Source organism: Hibiscus syriacus, unplaced genomic scaffold (assembly GCF_006381635.1).
Source record: "Hibiscus syriacus cultivar Baekdansim isolate YM2019G1 unplaced genomic scaffold, ASM638163v2 tig00113124_pilon, whole genome shotgun sequence".
Lineage (NCBI taxonomy): Eukaryota > Viridiplantae > Streptophyta > Magnoliopsida > Malvales > Malvaceae > Hibiscus > Hibiscus syriacus.
The window spans coordinates 403,612-420,018 of record NW_024063444.1 but is presented as its reverse complement, the minus strand read 5'-3'; the positions used below and the strand labels follow the sequence as shown (position 1 = coordinate 420,018).

Sequence of the window (16,407 nt, the reverse complement as noted above, 5' to 3'; positions counted from 1 at the left end):
CTGAAGAAAGAAGGGAAAAGTCCGGAGAAGATGGTAATGGACAGATATTAGGTCGTCGTATGTATAGTTTGGGTGAGGAAGAAGGAAAGCAAGCATGTGAACGGACCACGCTTTTAAATTTTTAGTGCATCTCAAGTGGAAAGTTGTAGCGCTACTGCTAGCTGAGCTGATGATCTCATATGTGGAAACCACATTAAGTAACCGCCTTAAATTAGTGTATTTTAAGTTTAAGTTGATTCTCTCAGTTCCGTTTGATGTATATATATTGTATATGATTATAGAAAATTATTTAAATTAAAATTAAATAAGTACTATAATATTATAAATATTTATAATTAAATTAAAATAGAAATTCAAACAATTTAAATCGAATGAACTTGTAATTTTTTTTAATAAAATTTAAATTATAAAATAAAATTCCAACTCAAATAATTTAATTTTTTAATTCAACTGTGTAGAATGCACACCCTTCATATTTGTAAGCAGAGACAGAGTTAAAATTAAATATTCTCAAGGGTCGAAATATTAGACTATTTAAGAAAAATATAAAAACTTATTAGGTATTTAAATTTTAAATAGCATGAACAAACAACTTTAGTGATTAAGGAGATTGTTGTTATACTTGAGGTCCCGAGTTCAAGCACTGTGTATGTAGGAGTATGAGCGTTCATTGTCAAATAGTTGAAAGTCTTTGTACATATACTACCTTGTATTCACCTTAAATTTATAATAAAAAACTCAAAATTCACAATAAACTTCTAATTTGTCTAATATTTAAATTTACAATGACCTAAATTATAATTAAACTAAAAATTTGAGAACACGTACTTATAATTCTTTAGCTCAACCACTATTTGATTAAATATTTAATAAATATTTATATTTTTTAGATTCAAATATTTATTTTTAGAGAAAATCGCCTCAGTGACCAAAAATGCCTTATAATATACGATTTTAACCAACTTTTTTTGGATTTGCCAAAATGACCAACAAAATCGCAACGCGAAATAAAAATCGCAACACGATCCCCTGAATCGCAAATCAATTTCCAAAATCGCAACGCGATTCTTGAAAATCGCAATGCGATAGTACAAATTCGCATTGCGATTTTCCAGAATCGCAACGCGAATATGAAAATCGCAACGCGAACACATAAATCGCAACGCGTATCCGTAAATCGCAACGTGTATCCGTAAATCGCAACGTGTATCCGTAAATCGCAATGCTTATCCGTACATCGCAACGCGTATCCGTAAATCGCAACGACAATACGTAAAATCGCAACGCGTATCCGTAAATCGCAACGCGATTTTTAAAGTGCCATTATAATCGCTACGCGTATTTTATTTTCAAATTACAAAAACGAATATTAAGACAAAATCCCGTAATCGCAACTCATAACTTAAAACCTAAAATCACAACTCAGTCCCATCTCCATCTCTCACTCTCTACGGCGAAATCCGTCCCCATCTCCGAAGATTTCCGTCCCCATCTCCGGCGAAATCCCTCACAACCATTCACGGTCAGAAATCCCTCACAATATTCAGAAATGGAAAATCAACCTCCGAGGGTTAGTTTTTTTAATTATTTTTATTTTGAAATTTTTGCATTATTGTAGGTTTTTCATATTGAAACTGATGATAAGTTTACTGGTCATTTCAATAATAGATTAACCATTTCACTTAGATTTCATTTCGCGTTACGATTCTCTCGTTGCGATTTTCATTTCGTGTTGTTATTCTCTCGTTGCGATTTTCAAGTTAGTATTTGTGTTTGTCTTTGTTCTGTCTTTTGGTTGAAGTAATGCAATCCATTCAAGTTTCAATTTGCAGAAGAGTCGCAACGAGAGAAATGAAAATCGCAACGTGAAAATGACTATCTGCAACGAGAGAAATGAAAATCGCAACGAGAGAATCGCAACGCGAAATGAAAATCGCAACGAGAGAATCGCAACGCAAAATGAAAATCGTTGCGACTGTCATTCTCTCGTTGCGATTTTCATTTCAACCAAAAGACAAAACAGTGTTGCAAATTTTAGTTTCAAGAATAAACTACTACTTTTTATGTTTATTGTTTTTGGTATATCTTCACAGTGTAGTTTTTGGTATATCTAACTTGGTATGTTTATTGTTTTTGTAGAAATTTTTTTCGGCTTCATTGACATTAAGGAATAAAGTTAGCCTAGCCACTACAATTGCTTCGAAGCTTTCACCTGCACAAAGACAATTGTTTGAGGAAACCTGCTTCGGGCCATGGCTGAGAGTACAGCATCCGGGTGGAGATGCTAATTTGACCCATTTGTGGCTTCAGACCATGACATCAAATCTACCCGACAGTATACAACGTGGTGAGGAAGAGATATGGTTTCATTTTCCACCAGCGTATACTTGTTTTGGGCGGAAGGAGTTCTGCTTAATCACTGGTCTACGATTCGGACACGATGATGTAGGCCGGTACACTCGTCATATCGCCCGCCCATCATGGTTATCCCGGGTTTTTCCGGATGAGTCAATGGAGAAGCCGAACCTACACGTCGACGACCTGAAGAAATTGTTTAATAAGAAAGATGGTTTCACTCGGATGGATGACGTCGATGTTTTCCGAGTATGCCTTCTACTACTTGTGTATGCCGGCTTTTTAGGCAGAGAGGCCAGACAACCTATTCCTCGGGAGCTAATAATATTGGTAGAGGACCTGAATGCATGGAATCTGTTTCCGTGGGGTTCGTATATATGGAAAGCTACCTGGACTAAGTTGTCTACTGCCTTTGATGACCGCAAAAGTTTGCGTGGCGATGGGTCGAAATACACTTTGTCAGGCTTTGTTTGGGCCTTTAAGGTAAGAATTTCTATATAATGTTTCTAAAATTATAATTAATTATTTAACAATTACTAATTTTGTTATTATATTGTTTGTAGATTTGGATATTCGAGGCTTTCCCCAGCATGCGTACATATGCAATAAAAACGTCAAATGATATTCCCAGGGCTATTTCCTGGAAGAGGAAAAATCTGTTGGATTGGGAAGACTTAATACCATATGCGACAATAAATAATGTAAGTTAACACAAATACTTTCATATAATATATAAACAAGTTATTAATAGTAGACGTTTAACTTTGTTTGAGTTTTTATATTGTTAGGAGGCCAACATTCCATTACAAAGACTGACACCCACGGAGGAAGAGCTTGCCACTGATTGGTGGCAAGCTAGTCAGAGTTTTTTTGATGGCACGGATGATGAGCAGCATCCACTTCCTCCAATTCGAGAGCCATCACCTCACCCAGAGCCATCACCCGATCGACCCGACTATACACCTCTAGAACGAGAGCCATCACCTATCCCGTCACATCATCGAGCCTCTTCTCCACCATTACCTCATGATAGGCGACCGGTAAAGAGGCCACGACATTTATCTCCTTGTTCTCCACCTCCACGGGATGAGTTATGTGATGAGGTCAATGCCTTGCGTGAGGAGATCGGTACTCTACGCGATAACGATGGTGCATGGCGTGTGGAGGTGTCAACTTTACGTGGTGAGGTTGCCGCTCTACGTGAGATGATAGTATCGTTGCAGAATGAGGTTCATACTCTACGCAACGAGATAAGTTTAAGATTTTCCATATTTAACTTAATGATAAATTTACTCGTAATTTCACTTAGATTAGCCATTTCACTTAGATTGCTTAGTAAATTTATTCGGTTGCTGCCAATTCTGCTAAACTGTGTATTCTTTAACACTGTGAAATAGTATTTGTCTTTGTTTTGTCTTTTGGTTGAAAGTAAATTTGTTCGGTTGCTGCCAATTCTGCTAAACTAATACCATGAAGTCAGTATTTGTCTTTGTTTTGTCTATTGGTTGAAGTAATGCAATCCATTCAAGTTTCAATTTGCAGAAGAAGAAATAGTTTACTTTCGCAACACGAAACTTAAAATCGCAACGAGAGAATCGCAACGCGAAATGAAAATCGCAACGACAGAATCGCAACGCGAAACCAAAATCGCAACGACAAAATCGCAACGCGAAACCAAAATCGCATTGCGATTTTCATTTCGCGTTGCGATTCTCTCGTTGCGATTTTCATTTCGCATTGCGATTCTGTCGTTGCGATTTTCAGTTCGCGTTGCGATTTTGGTTTCTCGTTGCGATTCTCATTTCGCGTTGCGATTTTAAGTTTCGTGTTGCGAAAGTAAACTATTTCTTCTTCTGCAAATTGAAACTTGAATGGATTGCATTACTTCAACCAATAGACAAAACAAAGACAAATACTAACTTCAGGGTATTAGTTTGAAACATATTTTTCTTTGTTATCTGATGCATTTTGTGAACTATGATAGAATAATGACTTGGGTGAATACAATGCAAGTTTGAAACATATTTGTCTTTGTTTTCACTGTTTAAATATCATATCTGTTTATTTACTGATTTTTGTATTTAATTATTTAGCAGCCCGATAGAGTGGATGCTTTACGTCGGGTTATGCTTGCACGACGGAGTTCACGCATCAGACAGCGTGCACGTGCTATAAAGTCTCCGTACACCCCAATAGTGCGAAGACACCGCAAGAAGAAGCCCGACTCGCCTGTCATCCCTCAAGAGTCCACTCCTATCGTTGAAGAGGCCCCCCTATCATTCCTCGAGAGTCCCCTCCCACCGTTCAAGAGGCCACTGTCATCATTGAAGAGGTCCCTCCCACCATTCAAGAGCCCGATTCACATGGCGTCATATGTAGGCTTCTTGAGAAACCCTCTGACGTGCCGGACATAATGGATGAGAGTTGGCTCTCGTATAAGTTACCGGCCAGTACCATTCCGGTATCGGAAGTGGAGAGGAGACAACTACCAGACACAATTCTGGATAACACCCTTTGGGCTAAGACCGCAGTTGATTTTTATCTACATGAGCGGAGCCAGGGGTGTTTCACTGACATATGCAAGCTCACCGATGATATCTATTTGTTGCTTGATCGGCCTTGGTGGGGCGTATTATTAGGGGTCGAAGACAATGGCTATTTCGATGGGGGGGTAAGTCTTATATTTTTCTTATATTTCAATTTGATTAATTTTTTTTTAAATTTATGTAAGTCACTAATATATGTCTTTTTTTGTAAAACAGCATATCGATGCGTGGGTGACACGTCTTCTAATAATAAGAAAACTTAAGAAAAATAAAAATATACGATATACAATTATGCCGACGTCTTTTAACGTCGTTCACTTGAAGAATCAACAAGATGAATCATTTGATTTGGGCAATGGACAAGCTAAACTTTATCCTGCATGGTGGGAGGTCGATAAGGTTAGTATTTATTTTAGATTGAGTTTAAAGGTTTTATGAAATAAGTGCGCAAATGAATGAATTATTACTTATGATTGCAGGTGTTTATCCCTGTTTTGGAACGTAAATATTGGATTCTCGTCGAGCTTCAGCTCCCATCCCTTAAGACAATAGTGTATGACAGCATGATAAATTACATATCATTGGCTGATTTAAGAGATATCATTAAGGGATGGAGCTCTCATTTGGCTAAATTCTTGGATGCGATCAATTATTGGACTCGTTCTGGAAACAAGAAGCCAAAGAAGCTCAATATTACAGTTATTAGAGACGAGACCGCGCCACAACAAACGGAAGGAGCCAGAGGAGATTGTGGTCCTCTCGTATGCTTGGCGTTGGAGCGTTTGACGACGGGAAGCACCAAGTATCTACCTCCCACCGATAGAGATATAGCTGCAGTAGGCTTGTGGTTTCGGCATTATATGGCTAAATCGATATATACGAGACGCTGCCTACCTGCATCCGCGTTATAAAAATGTCCATAAACAATTGGTAAGTTTATACACTTTTGGTTTGAAAATGTTTGGTTAAGTACCTAGAATTCAATAATTTGCTGTTTGTAGGTTTTAGATGTGTAGAAAGTGTTGTTTGAGCAAATGTTTGGTTTCTGCAGGTTAATCTCAGAAGTGAACTGCGTGAAAATGATGTATGGCTGCAAAAGTTGATTCAATAGTTTAATTGATTGTTTTTTGATTGTTTAATTGATTTGTAAAAGTTGATTCAATAGTAGATGATTGGAAATAAGAATTATTGCTTATTTTTTGATTGTTTAATTGATTTGTAAAAGATGATTTGTAAAAGTTGATTTGTGTAATTGATGCGAACATAATTCTTATTTGTGCTTGTTTAATTGATTGAAATGTAATGGTTGATTTTGTTGATTTCAATCTGCATTATGTTGAAGGCAAAAATGACTATCGCAATGCGGAAATGAAAATCGCAATGCGAAATGAAAATCGCAACGAGAGAATCGCAATGCGAAATGAAAATCGCAATGCGGAAATGAAAATCGCAACGAGAGAATCGCAATGCGATTTTCATTTCGCATTGCGATTTTCATTTCCGCATTGCGATTCTCTCGTTGCGATTTTCATTTCGCATTGCGATTTTCATTTCCGCATTGCGATTCTCTCGTTGCGATTTTCTTTTCGCATTGCGATTTTCATTTCCGCATTGCGATTCTCTCGTTGCGATTTTCATTTCGCATTGCGATTTTCATTTCGCATTGCGATTTTCATTTCCGCATTGCGATTTTCATGTTGGGATTTTCATTTCGCATTGCGATTCTCTCGTTGCGATTGTAATTTCCGTGTTGCGATAGTCAAATGCATGCCTAATAAGTGATAACAACTGAATAACAAGAGTTGGTTAAGTCAAAATGGTTGGCCTGAGTCATTAATTCAACTGAAAATGTTAAAAGTTCACACATAAAATCCACATAATATAACGTTTGCATTTAAAAATCACCTAAGTTAACAGTCCCAAAAGGTGAAGCCAGTTGTGATTGGGATTTTAAAGATGATTTCCTTTTGCTTGACACCATATGAGCTTTGGATTTTGATGAGGATCCATATTTTGGTAGAGGAAAAGATGATTGTGATGGCACTGGTGATCCACATGTCAACCTTGTATGACCACTTTCCTTGCACCGACTACATGTCGATCTCTTCTTCTCTTCACCCTTAGACGGTATACGATCGTGACTTTTTGGTCGGCCAGGTAGCCTTCTGTCCATGGCTGGTGGCAAAACTGTTTGTAAGTCATCTGGTATGTCCCACTCAGAAGGATGTGGAATAGAGTAGACAATCTCGGCATAAGTCTGTCGATAAACTTCTGTAGTGTAGCAATCCATAGCGTATGCGCTTGAATCATCTTGGTTTAAATGAAGAGCAACTTTTATAACATGGCCACACGGATAACCAGATGTTTGCCATTTCATACAACTACACGTCTTTGCATTTAGATCGACTAGCCCATTTAAGTTATTATCCAGTACTTGAAACAAAGTGTTTGAACATGGTTCAACTCTCCATGACGTTGACTTCACAACACGTTTCGTTATCTTTTTTTCAGTCCATGGTGTAACACGATGTTCCAATGTTCCTGTAAATTTAAATAAACAATACTTAGTAAAATATATAAATATGATAAGTTACGAATTCAAAGAAATAATACCTGCATGGTTTCTTTTCTTGTAGTACCACTGTTGAATAGAGGCTCGAAAAAACTCCATTAACATAGTAATGGGTAATTTCCGGGAATGACGACTTAGAGCGTTGATTGATTCTGCACTATTAGACGTCATGAAACCATATCTTGCTCCAAGTTGATGTACTATTGACCATCTTTCAAACCCGACATCTTCTAGTGTTTGAGCACACTGAGGCAAAACACGTCTTAAACAATTTATATGCTTATTGAAATCCACTTCCCGATAAGCTTTTACAGCCTTCCAGTATGTCCATTTGTGCTTTTTTATACTAGCAGACCTTGATTTTAGATTTCTATACAAATGAACACCACAAAGTCCATGAAAAGCATCTGGGAAACACCTTCTAACATCGTTGTCAATTGAGTTTGCCCTATCGGATATGATTGTCAGATTGCTAATAGGACCTATGCAATCCCTAAGATACCCCATAAACCATGTCCATGAATCAGAGGTTTCAGATTTGCCAACCCCGTAAGCTATTGGCAATATCCCATTGTTAGCATCCATGGCTACTGCTAATAAGTTTACTCCAAGGTATCGACCTTTCAAATGTGCTCCGTCAACTATAATAACTGGGCGCATGCAAGTAATAAACGAACGAATCTACAAAATAATATACACAAGAAATATAATCATTTAAATGTGAAATGCATGTAACTAACAAAAATGAGTCAACAAAATTATATTGATTTACTAACCGTAGCACCAATGGCGATAAACAGCAACTCAAAGTGTCCATCTCTATCTGTTTTGATATGAGTTACCGACCCAGGATTTTTCAGCTTTAAATTGTGACAATAAGCCGGCAGTTGGGCAAACGATGCTTCTGGCGACCCCCTCAACAATTCCAAGGCATAACATTTGGCTCTCCAAGCTTGAGAATATGATATACTAATCTTGAACCGAGCATTCATGTCAGTCATAATTTCATGTCCCCGATATACCCTGCCATTCAAAAACATTAACTCAGCCAGAAAACCACCCAACACCTTTTTGTTTGCCTGTCTATGGTGAGGAAAAACTTGGGTTCTTGAACATGTATGTTTATCAATAAAAGTCCTAACTTGAAACATTTCGCAATCTTTTATTCTCTTTGCAATCATACGCCACGTACAGTTTTTGTCAATCATACACCTTGTTTCGAAACGATCTTTGCTTGATTTGTTAACTTTTAGTTGATAGTCATCTTCCACACATTTCGTATACAAAGCTATCTTCAAGTCTTCCTTTGTATCAAAACAATCATCTTTCTTGATACGAATAACTTTTGTGTAACAATCAACTGCTTTCTTTACCAGCTCTTCTTCCGGTATCTGAAGTAATTCTGGCATATTCCAGTTATACGCCCGTGGCATTTTCTTTTCTTCGGGGACTTTTTCTTCTTCTTTTTCTTCTTCAGGATTATATGAATTACAGAATGGATGTTCAACATGTTCATTCACAGTCGTAACTTCCTCCCCATTATCATCAACAATACCTTCTTCGGCAACGGCTGTTTCATCATCAAAATTCGGGTATTGACCAATATCAAAATCATTACACGCAGGGTCTGTTTCTTCTTCTGAAACATCATCAAAATCCGTGTATTGACCAATATCAAAGTCCGGATATTGACCAAGACCAAATTTCGAATACTGACTAGTACTCACAATTTTTTCTGTTGGCTCATCATCGTCTAACTGGTCAATACGAAAACCGGAATTTGGTGCTGAAAATTGATTGGGATTTTGAGAAAAACTTAGTTGATTACTACCCGCTACTGACCCAACAATACTACTTCTAGGTTCAACAACATACAATGTAACATCATCTTGTGAAACACTAATGTAAGCAATGAATCGTTCAACATCTTCAATGTCGGTTAACAAATAAACTTTACCATTTCTCTGATAAGATAGCCTAAATCCACTTAGGGGCTCTAAATTCAATTTCTTTGAAACACGTAGCATTAGAGTTTCATAAGTTAACTTTTGTAAAGACAATTTTAGTTGAAGATTCATGGATAAAGGCATATATTGTAAAACACCATGAACATTATCCCATGACCCTCCAAAACACAAATCTATCCAAACATGATCAACATTAGATGATTTCATGGTTGTAAATTAATTTACTAAACAGACGAGCTGCGAAACTAAAACCTGTTGCCGGATTGGGAAGGATGTCGTTGGATATAGGAACGGATGTCGCCGAAGAGAGTGATAGATGGAGATGGAATGAGTTGCGATTTAGGGATTTAGTTTATGATTTGCTGCTGTTGCGTAGTTATATACCCAAAATTTCAGTGTTGTGATTTACAGATTCTCGTTGCGATTTACGGATTATCATTGCGATTTATAGATTCTCGTTGCGATTTACGGATTATCGTTGCGATTTACGGATACGCGTTGCGATATACGGATACGCATTGCGATTTACGGATACGCGTTGCTATTTACGGATACACGTTGCGGTTTACGGATACGCGTTGCGATTTATGTGTTCGCGTTGCGATTTTCATATTCGCGTTGCGATTCTGGAAAATCGCAATGCGAATTTGTACTATCGCATTGCGATTTTCAAGAATCGCGTTGCGATTTTGGAAATTGATTTGCGATTCTGGGGATCGCGTTGCGATTTTTATTTCGCGTTGCGATTTTGTTGGTCATTTTGGCAAATCCAAAAAAAGTTGGTTAAAATCGTATATTATAAGGCATTTTTGGTCACTGAGACGATTTTCTCTTATTTTTATATGAACTAAAATACTATTAAATCAAAATTATATTAAATATATAAATTTTAACTGGAGCCGGCCCTTTGGGCCTATCGGAGCTCCGTCCCTGTTTGTAAGGCACCCTATTTTTACTGTTTTCTTTTCTTTCACACTTCACTTTGCCAACTTGTGTTGCATATATCATGCAGCTCAACTATGATCCATTCCCATTGCAGTTGATGTGTAGGTATAAATGTTATTTAATGTTAATTACTCTCTACCTATATTATTATTTAAGATAAGATGATATATTGATTTATAAAATTATATTTTATTATCATTTGAATATTTAAAGAATTATCTTATTTTAATTAATTTTAAATCAATTGTTACACATATAGCATCGATCATTTTTTTCGTCATAAAAAAATCACGTAACATTTTAAGAACGTATCATATGACACAATACGTTAAGTGGAAAAATGTTTCTAATCTTGACTTCGAATGACGAGTTCTTTTCTCATGCACGAACCAAGCAACCTCGGTATTAAAAGAATTGTTGTTATTCCTTGAGATATTGGGTTCGAACATCATAAATACTACAAGTATGAACGTTAAATGTTAAACAATTGTGAATGCTCTTTGAATAGATACTATCTTGATCATGGATAACGGAAATGGCAGCAAGAGTCTCGATACAAAGCACTTTGTTGAAATCGGAGTAAACAAATTTTATGGCCCCTCAGCACCCTCAAGGACTCGGTTCAACCCGAATTCCTTATACAACTCAAGTTGGAACTGATTAGATTTTGTGTCTGTGCTTATTTGTCCACTCTTCTCCTTGTTATGCATGTGGAAACTTTGTCATAGATGATTGAATTGATTTGTGACCATTTCTATTTCAATTTAAAAACTAAGACTATTTCCATAACAGTTCCTTAATTCTATTGAATCCCAAGGGCAAGCCAAGACACATTAACATAAGGGACTAGCAGGCAGGCCTTATATAATTGAAATCTACGAAAGGGTTTGTTTTGGTCTATGGGCTAGACGCTGGAGAAAACGTCAATGGCATGTCGGTCCATCTCTCGACAAAGTTCGCAACGCAATGCTTCCCGGCGATTTCGGGGTGAAAACCGGGTTGGATCTCCCTTGCCTCTAGTTTCTTCCAGTTGATTGTCTTCAACCACTTGCATCGCTTGATTTCCTCACTTCCAGTTGGTCCACTTCCAAGGCGCTTGCTAGGATCTTTATGTAGCAGCTAAAACAGCACAAAACCAATTATTAGTAATCAGTAGATGCAAATAACTTTTGGGATTCAAGACTTACAAATAGGAAATGAGAAACATAAACCAAGGCTTTGAATACCCCTTTCAACAGAGAATGTGCTTCACTGGAAAGGAATTTAGGCAGCTTCATCCTCTCCTTAACAATCTTTTGCTGGATTTTTCCCTGTTTCCTCCGGTAAAAGGAGGCTGCAAGAACATAAACCAGTGAAAGTAAGCATTTTGAACATCTACAAAGCGATATTTGATGCAGGGAAAAAAGAGGCACCAACCTTTCTAGTAAGCATTTCAAATATTAAAGCACCAACACTCCACCAGTCTGCAGCCTTATCATGGCCTTTCCCAGTAATTATTTCAGGTGCCATGTATTCCACTGTTCCACACAAGGAGTTTGATATCTTATTTGCGTCAAATTGCTTCGCCAGGCCAAAATCAGTCAATATTAACTACATATAGAAACAAAGATATTGTCAATTTTCCTCTTGCAGCAAGCACAAATAAAGATAACAATAGAGGAGAAAGTGAATACATGGCCATCAGCATCCAAAAGGATATTTTCAGGTTTAAGATCCCTATGCATAATGCCATTTGCATGAAGGTGTGACACTGCAGAAACAATCTCAGCAGCGTAGATACGAGCCTGATCCTCTCTGAAAAACAATGAAAACATAATCAACCATTTCTTGGACATGGTATATTGATGAAATACAAAGATAACATCGATACCTGAAAAGACCGTGACGGTGAAGCTGAAAAAAAAGGTGCCCGCCGTTAACGAAATCCAGAATAAGGTACAACCTATATTTGGTCTGTAAGAGCAATAGGTAAAAATCATCAGTACAAGGCATTATAAAATTTTGATTCCTAAGTTGTCTGTTAAAAGCATTTAACAAAAAATTCAGGAGATTTTATTCATTGAAGAGCGCTAGAAATTACTTGAAATGAGTATTCGAGCTGGACAATGAAAGGGTGGTCAACTTTTGTTAAAATATCCCTCTCAGCTTTCATGTTCTCTGCATGATTCTTCTCCATTATCTTGTCCTTCCGCATAACCTTCATCGCATAAATTTTGTGTGTGCCCTTTTTCCTTACTTGATATACTTTTCCGAATGCACCTTGCCCAACCACCTTCAAAACCTCAAAATCCTCAATGCCTATGCTACTGACCTTCATTTTATGGTCACCATCTGCATCAGATAGCTCCTCAACCTCATTGTAAGTTTCTTCCTTGATACATTCTATTAGATCAATTGCATCCCCTGTCTCACTTAAAGTGAGTTTGCTTAGCTTCAAGGGCGTGCTGACAAGAGATGAGGGACAGAGCAAAGAATGCAATCGGCTGTAAACTATAGCAGGTTCATCATAAACAAGCTCAGTCACACCCTCAGCTGAAGCAGTAGTATCCGGTTCACCACAACTGACTTCAATCAAGTCCTGAACTGGTGGCGGTCCGAGCACAACGGAAAAATCTAATTCAACCTTATCAGGTAAAACATCTTCCGGGGGGTTTGCAGCAAAGAGCAACTTAGCATCAAACGGTTTACATGTACAGCCCTTGGCCAAAACAGATAACTTTGAGGAGACCATGTTGCAAAAGAAGCAAAATCTGCCGATTGAAGCACGATTTGATGACCCCCCCCCCCCCGAAAAGTGTTCTAAATGATGACTACTGCAGAAGTCCTATCCATAGCCTTGAACGAAGTAAAGCTGAGATATGCTATCCGATTTCCAAGAAACTTGTGAAGCAAGCAAAAGAGAATCCAGAAGGTGTTCTTGTTTCCGGATTGGCAGGAAACAATGTATGCTCCAATGGCTTGTGAATTCATGAATGTATGCTCCAATGGGATGAATAAATTTTCATTTTTAAAAAATAATTTAATAAAAGGTAAAAACTCTCTCTCTGTCTCGAAATTTAATATAAAATATTCGTAGAAATGATTAGAAATAAATAATATAAAAAGAATACTAATTTAAACTTTAAATTCATAAATTTGATTATGCAGCATTTTCACAAATTCGATCTAGAATATATTCTTATTCATTTATCAAAAACGAAATAATCATTTATTATTTTTTCAGTTTAAATCTACATTCATGGGTTTTTCATATATGAAAGAAAAATATGACTAGTTGATTACGATGTCTTTTAAATATATATTAAAAAATTTCATTAATTAAAATAAATAAATCGAAATTTAGAAAAAAGTTATTTCCCATGTGCCAGAAAAAGGGGTTAGTTATAACAATTAACAAACCAAGGTTTGGGGTTTGCAAGGTATTAGGGTTGGGGATTGATTTTGAACGTGGTGTGGGGTAGGGGGATTGCTTTTAATATTTGGTTAATTTGATATGGCCTTTGTAATATGGTGGCCTCAGACGGAATCCATTTGATTAATTAGTAACTGAAAAGGGGCAAACTACGTAAATTGGTCAATGATATTTGAATAGACTTCTCTTTTCTCCATTAATGTTTTAAAAATAACGATTTTGTTGCTAACGTTATTGATTTATAATAAATTAATCACTTGTCGTTAATAGTTGTCAAATATTAAAATCACGTTTTTAATTGCATTTATCACGATTATGGATATAGTATTATAGTGATTGTGGGTATTAAAGTCGTGCAATAATAAACAATATCATTATCGATATATAGCAGACGATATTACGGCATCGGACTGTTCTTTAAATCTTTGGAGCTGTTATCGGGAATAACCAGCTGATGATGTGGTGAGTTAACCACTGCATCACATCATTTTGACTGATCTTTTGACCCTCCTTTATGAAAAAGCTTCCATATCCATGGACTTGTCGGAACCATCTTCTCCATTCTTGCATCTTCGTTCTTCAAGAACTCAATAGCAGCAAATTTGACGGCGATGTGGGAGGTGTGGCAATCAAAGACGGGGGCATGTGCATTTCCAATTTGAAAATGCAAACCCTAAATCCCCATCAAGAAATATCACAGTCTAAAACACAAAGTTTCAACTAGTATGGATAAACACCGTTACATTGCAGTATGGTTTATAAGCTACAAAAACAAAGCACAGCCCTCAAGCTGATTGATTGCCTTGCCCCTGGTGAGGATGAGCAACCTCCAACTGATTTCCAGAGTTTTACTCAAGCATGGCTTTAACGGTACGAGCTAGCAAACACGGGATTTGTGTTTTGGGGGGGGGGGGGGGGTTATGTCTAAAACATACTTTTCCTTGCAATTGTCAGCCATATATAAAGAGGAGAGATTACAATAAAGCAGCCATACACTTGGCCGATGAGAACCAAACGAGTGATTATTTTTCTTTCTTGAACGATTCTTCCTCTTCTGAGAACGTGGACATTGTTGGTCATAGTCAATTTTCAAGGTCATAGTCAATTTTCAAGGCTACCTGACGCTGTAGTTGTTTCGATCGGTTCAGGAAATTTGTTTAGCAGGCGCAAAGTCAAATTCATACAATCCCCAAACCAGTGCCGCCGATGACAGTGCCACCGGCAACGGACCAAACATCCACAACAATATCGGAAACGCAACACAGAGCACCCGGTTTCCAACAAAAGCGAAACTGAACCCTCGTTCGAATATGGTTTGTGTGTAGGAATACGGATCATATGAGAATCGATCGTCGTCAAGGGAAACAGCATTTATCAAGAAATTAGCATCGATCAGAAATCCGACAGACATGGAACTGCATAAGAAGCTAATCGATAGAAACAACGACGCCAAACCGTACTTGAGAGCATAGATCCTTTCGGATTGTGACCCGAAGATTTCGCTGTTGAAAAGGTGGCTGGCATTGTATGTATTGTTGGTCAAGGCCGCCAATGCTAAGTTAACAAGAATGGCTATCGAAGCAGAGAGAATGGTGGCCATTAGAGTGTTTCTCAAGCTTTGGACCGCCAACATACCTTTCTTACCATCACCCTGAAATATCATACCCATAATATGAATTAGTATCTATTTATATTTAGCGTAAAATTTTTAGTTTTTTTAATAAATATATTCTTATTTCCTATTTTTAATTCCAAAAATTTTACACGATATACATAAATAAAATAGAGAAATATTTCGATAGAAAGCGTCCTCCAACAACTTACCTGTTTGATGTCGCGAAACCAAAATTCTCTGTGTAACTTTTCGAGTCCGATTTTGGTGGAAGAGGGTCTTTGCTCGAAGGTTTTCCAAAGATAGGCATGGTAACCCAATGTGAGGAAGAGACTAAAGGGGATCAAAACTGTGTCTAGATAGAGCATGAATCCCATTTTTCCCATCTTTCAAAAACAATATAGGGTTTGCTCTTATAGTTTTGGTAGCCAAATGAGGAGTATTTATGATGAGAGCTGGTGACTGACATAGTGGAATTTAGGTCGCAAATGTAATCAAATATTTTTATATGGACATTTCCTTTTCTCTGGTTGGTCGGCTATATGTATGGTGGGTTATATGTCAATGGACATTTTGTAGGGACATGCAGGAGACTAGATGCAAGGAAACCTTTCTAAAGGGGCAGGTTATAGTGGCAAGTCCACTAATAGCAACCTAACATAATTAAGGTTTAATACCTCGTAAATTTTAATAAAATTCTCACCCCTTATCAAGAGAGACGCATAATTTGATATTAGAGATAAATTTATAAAAATTTTAAGAAATAAACTTTAAAAATTTAAAGAAAAAATAATTTATCAATAAAAAAATATAAAAAATAATTAAATTTTGTCACATATAATAAATATTTTTTTTGAAAAAGGGTACTTTGTATTATAATGAATTACAAAATACAACACCTCAAGGAACTCATTAAAAAACCTCCCTAACCCTAAATAGAGAAAAAGAATGTATCTTGAAGTGGTTAGGATCTTATACACAAAAAACTCTTACATCAT

General features: G+C 37.0%; 1 protein-coding gene and 1 pseudogene across 1 annotated transcript; both read right to left on the bottom strand.

The window, feature by feature from the left end:
- Window positions 1-11,242: 11,242 nt before the first annotated feature.
- LOC120185689 lies at window positions 11,243-13,116 on the bottom strand (annotated as a pseudogene).
- A 1,054-nt stretch (window positions 13,117-14,170) lies between these two features.
- LOC120185633 lies at window positions 14,171-15,808 on the bottom strand. The gene is made up of 2 exons (XM_039189802.1): window positions 15,622-15,808; window positions 14,171-15,448 (listed from the first exon to the last, which is right to left on the bottom strand). The coding sequence occupies exons 1-2, from the start codon at window positions 15,793-15,795 to the stop codon at window positions 14,942-14,944; spliced, it is 681 nt and encodes a 226-aa protein (XP_039045733.1). The 5' UTR covers window positions 15,796-15,808; the 3' UTR covers window positions 14,171-14,941.
- Between the last annotated feature and the right edge of the window lie 599 nt (window positions 15,809-16,407).